At 36.4% G+C, this 13,391-nt stretch overlaps 1 protein-coding gene across 1 annotated transcript; it reads right to left on the bottom strand.

Moving 5' to 3' along the window:
* Positions 1 to 4,549: 4,549 nt before the first annotated feature.
* LOC128535428 (procathepsin L-like) lies at positions 4,550 to 7,413 on the bottom strand. The gene is made up of 8 exons (XM_053509324.1): positions 7,314 to 7,413; positions 7,017 to 7,117; positions 6,734 to 6,876; positions 6,329 to 6,519; positions 5,957 to 6,149; positions 5,687 to 5,852; positions 5,418 to 5,523; positions 4,550 to 5,253 (listed from the first exon to the last, which is right to left on the bottom strand). Exons 1-8 carry the CDS (start codon positions 7,316 to 7,318, stop codon positions 5,154 to 5,156), a joined length of 1,005 nt encoding a protein of 334 aa, XP_053365299.1. The 5' UTR covers positions 7,319 to 7,413; the 3' UTR covers positions 4,550 to 5,153.
* Between the last annotated feature and the right edge of the window lie 5,978 nt (positions 7,414 to 13,391).

Raw genomic sequence — 13,391 nt, 5'->3', positions numbered from 1 at the left:
TGAGCCGTATCCCAGTCCCTACGAGGGGATGCTTGACTCGCCACAGTCTCTTTTTGTGCTTCACCCCTCAAAAGAACTGGACCTGATTGGGAATGGCTGGCTGACGATCCCGACACTTGAGCATGGCGCGGAAAAAACCTCACTCGCTTCCTCGTAGCGCTTCGCCTCCCTAGTGGCCACCTGACAGAAACCTGTCATCTAACTTTGAGCGTATGGAAGTCTTTTGCTCCTGTTTTGGCCAGTTGGGGTGTAGGTGTTCGACCGTCCTAGTTACAACCCTCAAGTAACTCTACATATGCTTGTTCTTCACGAGAGGAGCGTTCTGAGGTGGCAATTTCCATCACAGTAGAAGCAAGAAAAGAGGTCTCTTCCACCCGATCAAAAGAAGTGCTGAAGCGCGCTTGAGAAGCGGACGCAAGAGTCTCCTGATCCAGCGAAAGTGCGAGAGAAAAGGCCGAATCTGTCTCACGTGCTTCCCCAGATCGACCCGCGATCCCCAGGAGTGAGCCGCTGCTTGCCATTTCCCTTTAAAAAACGTAAGCCAGGCGCAAAGCACTCTGATTGAGAGGGGATCACAGTGCTTGCATTCTCCCTTGAGTAGAGGATAGCGTGTTCTTCCCCCCAAACACTCAACACAGATAGCATGGAGATCATCATCATCAAGAAGTCCCTAGCATGGAGGTAAACATCTTCTTACTAGCGCCATTTTTACTTAAGCTTTCTTAAGCTTTTTCGCAACTGCATCGCAATATTTCAATGAAAAGACACACACGCACACACAATGTGAAGACCAGATCTGAGGAGGTTTTAGGTTCATGCCTATTTATAACCTCCAGGTGCACCTTATTAAAGCATATAGGCCAAACTTTGGCGTGTTTGACACACATGCTTCAACAACCGGTTTTTACTAAAGGGAACACATGTTTGTATATTTCTCAGCTGACACTATTTCCCAAGTTCTGTTTGTAGGGTGGCATGACTGTCTAACAAAATTCAAGAGTGCTTGTTAGTTCTCGGGTGACCTAGCTTACCAATTTGGGTGTATATCTGATATCAGGTAAATAGATAAATTTAAAAGTAGTAAACATCAAAAATAAAAAAATGTCTGAAAATGTAGCCTAAACAGAAGAATTTGGAAAACAATGCTTGAGGATGATTAAAATTAGAAACTCACCATGTAATAGGACTATCATTTAAGAGCATTCTAAAGCGAGAAAAAAAAGTTTTTAAATTTTCTTTAGCAAGGGGGTCCCTTTAGTTGTATTGTAATTAAATTCATGCTTTAATTGTTTTAAGTCAGACAGAGTAGAGTAGTAGCAGTAAATTAGATCAAGGCGAAGTTGAGTTTTGTTGAATACAAAACCTTTATTATTGCAATAATTGATGAAGATCATGAGAAATCTTATAAACAATACAAAAAACTTCAGTTTGCAGCATCATCAGACTTCCCCTCTACTATTTTTAGTTTCACTTCAGTACTTAAAAACAGCTACCTATTATAGTATATGATACGCACCATTTAACACCCATTCATGCATCAACTGACCACATGTCCTCTAAGGCTATTATATGGAATGTAGTGCACAGAACCAAAGTGTCCTAATCACAGTGCGTGCATCATGAATCATTTAAATAAAACATATCCCCTGCTTTGTTGAATAGAAAATATCTTTGCTTAAAGAAGGAATGTGTTTAGCTTGTCACAACTTGTCTACTTTTTCTCGAAAATCTGGCACCTACATATTGTGCTTTGAAAAGTAGCTAAAGCCGGCTGAAAAAAAAATTACTAGAGGGTGAATCACTTGGCCGTCTCAAGGGAAACTGGCGGTGTCTGATAAACAGGTACGACTGTCACCTAGAGAAAATAAATACCACCATCACAGCCTGCTGCATATTTCACAATTACTGTAGTAAACAAGGAGTTGTATAATGAAGACTCGAATATTGTTGGGGACCAGGAAGTAACTGAATGGAACCCCCTTTAATGAAACACCACTGCCAACATCACAAGAGATGCCTTCTGTACATTTTATTCTACACCTTTTTGAGTGTGAACTTTTAAACGTAAGCTAAGTGACAGGTACCATTCGAGTTTAGCATGTTTTAAAAGTTACCCGAGGTGGAGTAACCGTTATGTGTTTCCAGTTTAACATGTTTTGTGTTCCCACCAGTGAAGCAGTTTCTTTATATATATATATTAATTGATACAAAATGAGTGCGGGTTTAAGTAATTTGCCTGTTTCAAATGCAAACAGAACATGGGATAGATTACACCTGAAAAATATAAACAGTATGTGCAACAGAACTGACGTAATGGAGTAAACACTGAGTGCAGTAAGTATAATTTAAGAGCATTCTAAAGCAAGAAAACAGAGGTCCTCATTTTTCTTCAGCAAGGGGGTCTCTTTAGTTGTACAGATGGGGCAGTAAAAACTGCATGTCAGAGGGACAGAAATCTCATGGCAACTCGCGGCAGTGCGCGAGATTTCAAGAGACGCCATGTCTCAGACCAGTAGGTGGCAGTCATGTTTCAGGTGGCAGTTCTCAGGCGCAGATTAAAACAAACTAATAAAGTAAACGTGTGGAAATCATATTTACTGTAATATTTTCAGTTTTTAATATCATAACTTTATATTGTGAGGTTTTATTGTAAAAAACAAAAAAACAAAATCTATTAAAAGTCATAACATTAAAATAGCAGCGCTTCAGATTGGTTGGTCGGGTGCGTGCGGGACAGCAGCCTTCATACACATTAGTTAGAAAAAAACACTAGATTGGATTTAGGTCGAGTTTTATTATGTTTGTGTCAATCTTCCTTTTAATATATATGCATATATTTTAATATATAGCCTAGATCGGGGGTCGCCAACCTGCGGCTCTGGGCCGCACGCAGCTCTTCCCTGCCTCTGCTGCCGCTCCGGAGCCGTGCTCTTATGGTGATATATTTATAGGCTAATATTCTAAGTTTAAAATAAAATGTGTTCATTTTGCGTCTTTTTGCACACACGCGCGGGTATTTTTTAAATTAGAACAAAAATAATAGTGGGCTGGTAGGCACGTTATTTTTCATATAACTTAAAAGGCTGAATGAATTTAAATATACACAATGAATTAATAATTGCGTTTGCTTTACATTTGAGCACTCATGTGTAAATAGCTTTTTTATTGTATATATACTACCATATCATATATTTGTGTCTAATACTGTTTCATTCATATTTTTCATTCATATTTTACAAACTGTTCATTTTATGCAGTTTGTAATTTACTTGCAATTGTACCTTTATGTAAATGTAACCTTCGTATCTACAGTATAAGCATATTTAACTACTTTAGCAGTGAATGAGAAATTTGGTCGGTCTGGCTTTTAGATAAAGTCCTTATTTTATATAATTTTATTATTTAATAAATAATTTTATTATTTAATTATTTTTATCATTTATTATTTAATTATTTAAAATTATAATTTAATTATCTTATTATAAATATGATTTTTATCCTCTATATTTTTGTCGAGTATAGTCCTTCAGAGCAAGCATCAGGGCCAGGACCATATGGTGGGCAGTGAGAAATGTGAAGGGGGCGTCATGTGTACATATCATGTTCGAGCACTGTTTTTTTCCCCTGTGCTTATAGTAACAGTATTGTCCTTGCTGAATTGTGTTGTTAGCTGCGTCCAAAGTCTGGAGAAGTGGATTGCACTTTGTCAGGTCTCTACCTTCAGATCTGTCTAACTTGGGTGTCCCACTTAAAGACTAAGCTCCTGCTGGTATACTGTAGCTTACAAAACTGAAAGGTTGTCTTATGTATAATAAAAAAACAAAAAAACAATAAAAAAGTTAAATCAAATGAGCTATAGAACAGATCATATTATGTTTATATATATATATATATATATATATATATATATATATATATATATATATATATACTAAAAAATGCTGGGTTGTTTTTTCTACCCAAGTGCTGGGTTGCCTGTGTTGGGTTATTTTTCTGGGTTATTTACAGAGAGTTGAGTAGTTTTTGTGTAACCCAGCTGCTGGGTTGAAGTTTGCTTAACCAACCCCTCCGTGTTTATTGTATGCATGTTATCCGAGTATACCGAGTATGGTTCGGTTAATGAAGTCCGAGAGGCCGATGACGGAGGGTGGGACATATCCATAGATATGTCCAGTCAAAGATATTTCGGTTAAAAAAAAATCTCTGAAAGAAATGATCCACAACAATCTCTCCTTCTCTCGTCCAAACAAATAACTGCAGCGCTGTTCCACCATTACTACTGTATAGGACTTTTTGTAATGTTGCTATTCTTTATGGAGAAAACACACAAAGCTTTGGGTAAATTACACACACAAACCAGAGGCGAAATTTAAACACCCGATCCAGGAAGTAAGAGGTATTGGCAGCATATGCATGTGTTTAGGTTGTTTGACTATTAATGACATTTAATGATGCTAATAACTTATTTGTTACATTTGTGGCACATTAACTTTTAGCTATTAAGTAGACAATGATACAAGAGGTAAAATTTCATGTTGATTTATGTAATTTATTTTCATCTCAAAATATTTTATGTTACAACTCACTTTCTATGGCAAATGCCATGATGTAAACATTTGCAACATAAAAAAGGACTAGAAATGTGTCTAAATGCGGAACAATATATTGCTGAAAAAGACTAATACCGTTTGCATGAGATTTCTTTTATTAAAGCAAAAACAACATTACTAAAGACCAAGGTTTTTTATGCTAAACATATCATTCTATTAAATGCCATAACCCTCTTGATCAAAAGTGCTTTAACAAATCATAAGGTAATTTAGAAAGAAATCAAAAATGATAATCAATCACAAAAAAAGACTACCAGATTTCCAGTAATGTCATATAAATTTTTTTTTTTTTTTGCGTTTTTTTTCTTTTGAGTTCAAGACTATGAGCATTGTCACATGCAGTACATGCATCATGTGTAGATAATCATGTCATGTGTTTGCAGCACAAAAAAACTTGTAAAGAAAGTATACTGTATATTTATTTCAAGTACAAACTGATATTATTTATGCTCAAAATCTAGTAGTTAATGCTATTTTTATCACTTAAAATAAAAAGCACTGGCTACTATGACATATTGTAGTTGACTGTTATTTTGCACACTTTTAAACCAAAGGATAGCTGGCATATTTCGCAATAGCACACTGATTATTTTTGTTTCTTGACATCTTGATGTAGCCATTGTCACCCCAGGAAACACCCCAGCTGTAAAAAGAAAAATGGTGAATGTATTTTCTAAATAATTGTGAATTAACTGTTGACAATAGTAAAAAAAAATGTGGTAAAGTTATTTAATATATTTTCCAAATTCATTTTAGGTCACATAATGGAGGAATTTTAGGAATTAAGAATCCATGTTGTTGTTTTACCTGTTCTTGACCAGCCAGTAGTCATTTCCACGTTCGGTCCCATAACCAACAACCAGGACACCATGATTAACCCTACTGCTGCTACAGGCAGGCTCATCATAAATACCTTTAATCAGTCATAAAAGGGTCAGTGTCCAACATTATTCAATTTATTATTTACTTTAATAATTAATTAAGTAAATTCATTGAACAAAGATAGTGGCAAATAAAAATAAACCTATTAAACCTATCAATATTACTTTCACTTTTACATTTCATGACAGACTCACCAGATTTATAGAGCTGAAAGGAAGTATGACTTGCATCTATGGCAACAGAAATGGGTCCAATGGTGGCCACGGCTTCCTGTAGAGCTTTCTCATCTCCACTGTTTATATCCACAGATCCAGTGCAGATGGCTCCCACAGTAGCTGGATTAAACTTACAGGGCATGTTCTGCAGAGAAGAAAACATTGATAAAATCACAGTAAGCATAAAAAAATGTTTTTCAACGCATCATGAATGTGCAGCTGATTAAAGTGTTTTCATGCTCTACTCACTCTGGCCATATAAGGGTAGGACTCCTCAGTGTCAATCCCATTGTTGTCTATAATGTATAGAAAAGCCCAGTCCATCCAGCCTCCTTGGCAGCCGATGTTACCGTAAAGGCAGGTGCAGTCCACTAACTGCTGCTCACTCAATGACACCAGCTTCCCTGTTTTCCTAAATGTCTGGCCCTCCAGTGAGCCAGTCAAAGATAGGACAGATTATAGAGGAAATGTTTGAGGACACAGTGAAAAAAGTGACAAAGAGATGCCTATTCACATCAAGACATGTACATGGTGCCTACATAGCAAAGATTGGTGGAGAAGCAAGATTTAAAAAAAATAATAAATCACAGTCTAATAAGTATGTGTCGATCTGCCCTTACCGCACTGAAGGCCCAGCAAGAGCCACAAAACCCCTGGTCCTTAACCTCTGTCACATATCCTTCCTTCCTCCAGTCCACAGTATCAGGCAAAACAACTCCACCTGCTTGTCGGAGAAATGTAGCTGCACTGTGTTTCTTGGTCCTGTTTAAGTTTTCCAGGCATCCCTTTAACTCTCTGTACTCTTTGTTATCCTATTTGAGATGGAGATTCAGTGAAATTAATTACTTTTTTATGGGTAAATTGCACAAAAAGCAGTAGCACATAGAATGCTTTTTGGCTCACACTTGTAAAATGTTTTTTAAATTTTTATATTAATTTATCTTCAGTTTTGATCACTGTTGCTGTGAAACTCCTTTATTATTTTGAAAAAAATACATGGTTACTTGCTGATAAAGCAGAGCTTACCATGTCTGCCAAAAAGGTCATGTCGAGTCTGTAGCTCTTAATGCCCTGGTCAGCCAACATGTTGTGTAGAAGGACCAGCTTGCGATTTTCGATCCATGTATTTTTACGCTGCGTCTCTTCCTCCACAGACTTATAGATCTTACCTAAAGAAAACAAAACATAACTCATCCTGCCAAAGCAAACTAATGCACAGCTTTTCTCCTTCTTGAATACATTGTGTAAATGTGAGAAAGATAATCAAACTGGTAGTTTCTGACAGTTTAATTAGACATTAGATTCTCACCAAACTTCAGTTTCCAGGCATTGAACTCCAGGTCTTCAAGAGAGATACTGACTGCACTGGCCAGAGCCACAAAAGAGGTGACAACGAGCAAAACTCTTATTCTGCAGATCAAAAAACATTCACTTTTCTATTTTCATGTTAAAAAAAATCATTAGTGCATTTTTTACTCACACAATTTTTCTTTACATATATCACAAAATACAAAATTAAAGAATCAAAATATTTTTGCTTACTGAATAAAATTAATTCTAAATAATTCGTACCTATCCAGTCTACATACAGGTGTCTGGTACGTACCCCATGTTTCATGAATCTTGAATTCGTCTATGAATGGAAACCTGTTGTGGATTTTCTGCCTACATACCACTGTGTTACGTCTTTGCTCAGCTTTTTGCCAGCCTCCACCTCTTTTTCCTTTAATCTATACTTTTAACCCTCTCAGGTTCAGATCCAGTCAGTGGGTAAGAGAAAGTAGATACCCTGTCAGTCAATGACTCCGCCGGTTCCTCATCACCAATCACTTAGGGAGCTGCATTTTCATTCTTTTCAGGAAAATCAAACATTATATAATATAATCTAAAATAAAATAAAATATAAATTTTTTAATAATAATAGATAAAACAAGTTACTTATGTATTATATTATTACTTGCCCACTCACTCATTGTTTATACCTCTTTATTCTGTATTCAGGGTCGCGCCTATCCCAGGAGAGGGCACAAGGTGGGGTACACTCTGGACAGGGTGCCAATTCATTGAAGGGTACACACATATACACACACTCACACACTCATTTGCACACTACGGACAATTTGAGAACGCCAATTTGCTTAACTTGCATATATTTGGACTGTGGGAGGAAACCGGAGTACCCGGAGGAAACCCACCACACAACAGTTACAGGGAGAACATGCAAACTCTATGCACATAGAGATTATATTATATTATTAATTATATTAAATATTATAATATTGTTTAATCAAATAAAAGCAAATAATTGTAAATGAATATTATATAATATCTTATATTTCCACGTTACTACAAGTACATTTACAACTGCACTGATTTCTTTCACAAGTTAAGCCCTAGAGCTGAAGAACAGCTCATCACAACAGGCTCGAAACCCAAAATTCAGCGTCTGTTCCTGCTATTAAACCTCCATGCACACTACCTTCTCTGTCTCCCATTAGCTGTTATGTAAATACTGGAAGTAATATGCAAATTGGCATGTGACATCATTTAGTGCCGTCTAGTGATTTTATTTTCAGCCGGCTTTAGCTACTTTCACAATACGTAGGTGCCAGATTTTTTTAGAGAAAGTGGACAAGTTTTGACAAGCTAAACACATTCCTTGTTTTTGTCCTATGATCAGTTAAGCAAAGATATTTTATGTTCAACAAAGCAGGTGGTATGTTGTATTTAAATGATTCATGATCACGCACTGTGATTAGGACACTTTCGTTCTGTGCACTATATTCCATATATAGTGGAATATTAGAGGACATGTGGTCAGTTGATGCATGAATGGGTGTTAAATGGTGCATACCTCTACTATGACAGGTAGCTGTTTTTAAGTACTGAAGTGAAACTAAAACTAGTAGAGGGGAAGTTTGATGATCCTGCAAACTGAAGTTTTTTGTATTGTTTATAAGATTTCTCATGATCTTCATCTATCATTGCAATAATAAAGGGTTTGGTGTTCAACAAAACTCAACTTCGCTTTGATCTAATTTACTGATCAGATTTACACTGAAACTGGTAAGCTAGGTCACCCAAGAACTAACAAGCACACTTGAATTTTGTTAAACAGTCATGCAACCCTACAAACAGAACTTGGGAAATAATGTCAGCAGAGAAATATACAACCATGTGATCTGATCCAGTATGTTATCCAGCCTTGGTTGCCTTTATTGTACTGGTCTGTTGTTTGATGTTAAAAATTTCCTATACCACTCTTTAAGAGTAGATCGACTTAGCTTCAGTTTTTTTAGATGTAATCTATCTTACGTTTTGTTTGCATTTCCAACAGGCAAATGACTCAAACCCACACTCATTTTGTATCAATTTAAAAAAACAACCAAAAAAAAACTCTTCAATGTGGGAACACAAAACATGTTAAACTGGAAACACATAACGGTTACTCCACCTCGGATAACTGTAAAAACGTGCTTAACTCGATGGGACCTGTCACGCAGCTTACAGTACGTTTAAAAGTTCACACTTAAGAAGGTATAAAATTCTTTTTACAAAAGGCATCTCTTGTGGTGTTGGCAGTGGTGTTTGAATAAAGGGGGTTTTATTCAGTTACTTCCTGGTCCCCAACAACATTCAAGTCTATAGAGTTAAAGAGCCATGAGATGTCTGCACTGTGATTAGGACACTTTGGTTCTGTGCAGTACATTCCATATAATAGCTTTAGAGGACATGTGGTCAGTTGATGCATGAATGGGTGTTAAATGGTGCATACCTTTACTATGACAAATAACTGTCTTTAAGTTTTAAAGTGAAACTAAAACTAGTAGAGGGGGAGTCTAATGATGAAGTTTTTTTTATTGTTTATAAGATTTCTCATGATCTTCATCAATCATTGCAATAATAAAGGTTTTGTATTCAACAAAACTCAACTTCGCCTTGATCTAATTTACTGCTACTACTCTACTCTGTCTGACTCAGAAAAATCAAAATTAAGGCATGAGTTTAAGTTCAACTAAAGGAAAAACTGGTAAGCTAGGTCACCCAAGAACTAACAAGCACACTTGAATCTTGGTAGACAGTCTGTTTTGTGACTTCTGTTTCGAATAGACGGATGTTTAATGTGTTTTGACTTACTGCACTCAGTGTTTACTCCATTACTTCACTTCTGTTGCACATACTTTTTTTTTTTTTTTAGGTGTAATCTATCTTATGTTCTGTTTGCATTTCCCACAGGCAAATGACTCAAACCCATACTTATTTTGCAAAAAAACAAAACCAAAAAAAAAAAAAGCTTTAATAGTGGGAACACAAAACATGTTAAACTGGAAACGCATAACAGTTACTCCACCTCGGGTAACTTTAAAAACATGCTAAACTTGAATGGTACCTGTCACTCAACTTACGTTTGAAAGTTCACACTCAAGAAGGTATAGAAAGAATTGTACCCAAGGCATCTCTTGTGGTGTTAGCAGTGGTGGTTAGCTTATAGTTGAAATTGTCTGAAGGAGTATCTGATAGCTAAAATCCCTATCTGGGTTCCATCAACAGCTTCCTCACACTGCGGGAAATTCCACCCATCACGAAAATCTTCAATTATGACTTTCAGTTCTTCCTCAGATGGTGTTTTAATATACTGTGCAAGTAAATTTTCCACAATACGTGAGGCCACATTATTAGCCATGGCACAAGCTGTGGAAAGGCCAATACCGAACAAATGTAAAATAGTCCGATACTCAACATTTGTGGCCAATCTCCTGAGGAATATAGCCACACGTTGCTCGACAGGCACTGGACATATTAGCCAGTTTGCTTCTCTTGTGAGACGTGGCCGAAGGATGTTATACAACTGTAGGAATGTTGTCTTCCTCATGCAAAAATTTCTCAGCCATTTCTGGTCTCTACTGGTCAAGAGCTCATGTCGCCACCACACACCAGACTTCTCCTGAACCCAGATGTTCCAGAGGGAGAATAGAAAGTACATAATTTGAATACTTATCATTCACTACAGTATATGTATCTAGGCTACTTATTGGACTTTATGCATCATATTCCATATAAAAACTTGTTTTGGTTTTATAAAACTAACGTTCTAAGTTCCATTCTCAATTGCACACTGTCTAGTGATTTATTTATTTTTTTTGTCGCCGGCTTTAGCTACTTTCTAAAGCACAATACGTACAGTAGATGCCAGATTTTCGTGAAAAAGTGGACAAGTTGTGACAAGCTAAACGCATTCCTTCTTTAAGCAAACATATTTTCTGTTCAACAAAGCAGGTAGTATGTTTTATTTAAATGATTTGTGGAGAATTCTGAAATCAACACTTGTAAGATTTGCAAGCGATTTGAGTTAAAGAGCCATGAGATGTCTGCACTGTGATTAGGACACTTTGATTCAGTGCAGTACATTCCATATAATAGCCTTAGAGGACATGTGTTCAGTTGATGCATGAATAAGTGTTAAATGGTACATAGCTTTACTATGACACGTAGCTGTCTTTAGGTATTACAGTGAAACTAAAACTAGTAGAGGGGGGGTCTGATGATGCTGCAAACTTAAGTTTTTTGTATTGTTTAAAAGATTTCTCATGATCTTCATCAATCATTGCAATAATAAAGGTTTAGTATTTAACAAAACTCAACTTCGCCTTGATCTAATTTACTGCTACTACTCTACTCTGCCTAACTCAGAAAAATTTAAATAAAAGCATGAGTTTAAGTACAACTAAAGGGACCCCCTTGTTTAAGAAAATTAAGAACCTATATTTTCTTGCTTTAGAATCAAGAATGCTCTTTATTTTTGAATCAGCATAACAATGAAAACTAATACCATGTTCACGAATTATGTTGCCCAGAGGAAGCATGTAAAGGGAAAAAAGCAGTGGGCCTAAAACAGAACCCTGTGAAACCCCAAACTCAACTTGAGAACATGAGGAATGGTCACCATCTAAATCTACAAACTGATAACGATCAGTCAAATAGGATCTGAGCCATAAGAGGGCCATTCCCTTAATTCCTACTACATTTTCTAATCTGTGAAGGAGAATACTATGATGAATAGTGTCAAAAGCTGCACTGAGGTCGAGTAACAAAAGTATAGTGACACAACCCTGATCAGAGGCCACTAGGAGGTCATTTACTACTTTAATGAGTGCTGTCTCTGTGCTGTGATGAGGCCTAAATCCTAACTGATACAGTTCATGTATGCTATTCCTATGTAGATATGAACATAGCTGCTGTGATACTACCTTTTCCAGAATTTTAGAGATAAAGGGGAGGTTTGATATCGGCCATAATTGGAAAGCTAACAGGTTTCTTGATTAGTGGTTTAATAACTGCTAATTTAAGGGATTTAGGAACATACCCACTGCTGAGTGAACAGTTAATTACTTTCAACATGTTGTCAGTTGATTTATGAATGGGTGTTAAATGGTGCATACCTCTACTATGACACATAACTGTCTTTAAGTTTTAAAGTGAAACTAAAACTAGTAGAGGGGGAGTCTAATGATGAAGTTTTTTTTATTGTTTATAAGATTTCTCATGATCTTCATCAATCATTGCAATAATAAAGGTTTTGTATTCAACAAAAGTCAACTTTGCCTTGATCTAATTTACTGCTACTACTCTACTCTGTCTGACTCAGAAAAATCAAAATTAAGGCATGAGTTTAAGTTCAACTAAAGGGACCCCCTTGCTAAAGACAATTAGGTACCTTTGTTTTCTTGCTTAAGAATGCTCTTAAATTATACTTATTGCACTCAATGTTTACTCCATTACGTCAGTTCTGTTGCACATACTGTTTATTTTTTTCAGGTGTAATCTACTGTATCTCATGTTCTGTTTGCATTTGAAACAAGCAAATTACTTAAACCCACACTAATTTTGTATCAAAACTGCTTCAGTGGTGGGAACACAAAACATGTTAAACTGGAAACACATAACGGTTACTCCACCTCGGATAACTTTAAAAACATGCCTAACTCGAATGGGACCTGTCACTTAGCTTACGTTTAAAAGTTCACACGCAAGAAGGTGTAAAATAAAATGTACAGAAGGCATCTTTTGTGCTGTTGGCAGTGGTGTTTGAATAAAGGGGGTTCCATTCAGTTACTTCCTGGTCCCCAACATTATACAACTTCTCATTTACTTCACAGTAATTGTGAAATATGCAGCAGGCTGTAATGGTAGTATTTATTTTGTCTAGGTAACAGTCGTACCTGTTTATCAGACACCACCAGCTTCCCTTGAGACGGCCAAGTGATTCACCGTCTAGTGATATTTTTTTGCAGCCGGCTTTAGCTCCTTTTCAAAGCACAATACGTAGGTGCCAGTTTTTCAAGAAAAAGTAGACAAGTTGTGACAAGCTAAATGCATTCCTTCTTTAAGCAAAAATATTTTCTCTTCAACAAAGCAGGTAGTATGTTTTATTTAAATGATGCATGATACTTGTACTGTGATTAGGACACTTTGGTTCTGTGCAGTACATTCCATATAATAGCCTTAGAGGACATGTGGTCAGTTGATGCATGAATTGGTGTTAAATGGTGCATACCTCTACTATGACAGGTAGCTGTTTTTAAGTACTGAAGTGAAACTAAAACTAGTAGAGGGGAAGTCTAATGATGCTGCAAACTAAAGTTTTTTTGTATTGTTTAGAAGATTTCTCATGACCTTCATCAAT

This window comes from Clarias gariepinus, chromosome 13 (assembly GCF_024256425.1).
Source record: "Clarias gariepinus isolate MV-2021 ecotype Netherlands chromosome 13, CGAR_prim_01v2, whole genome shotgun sequence".
NCBI lineage: Eukaryota > Metazoa > Chordata > Actinopteri > Siluriformes > Clariidae > Clarias > Clarias gariepinus.
This window is presented reverse-complemented; position numbering and strand designations above follow the sequence as displayed.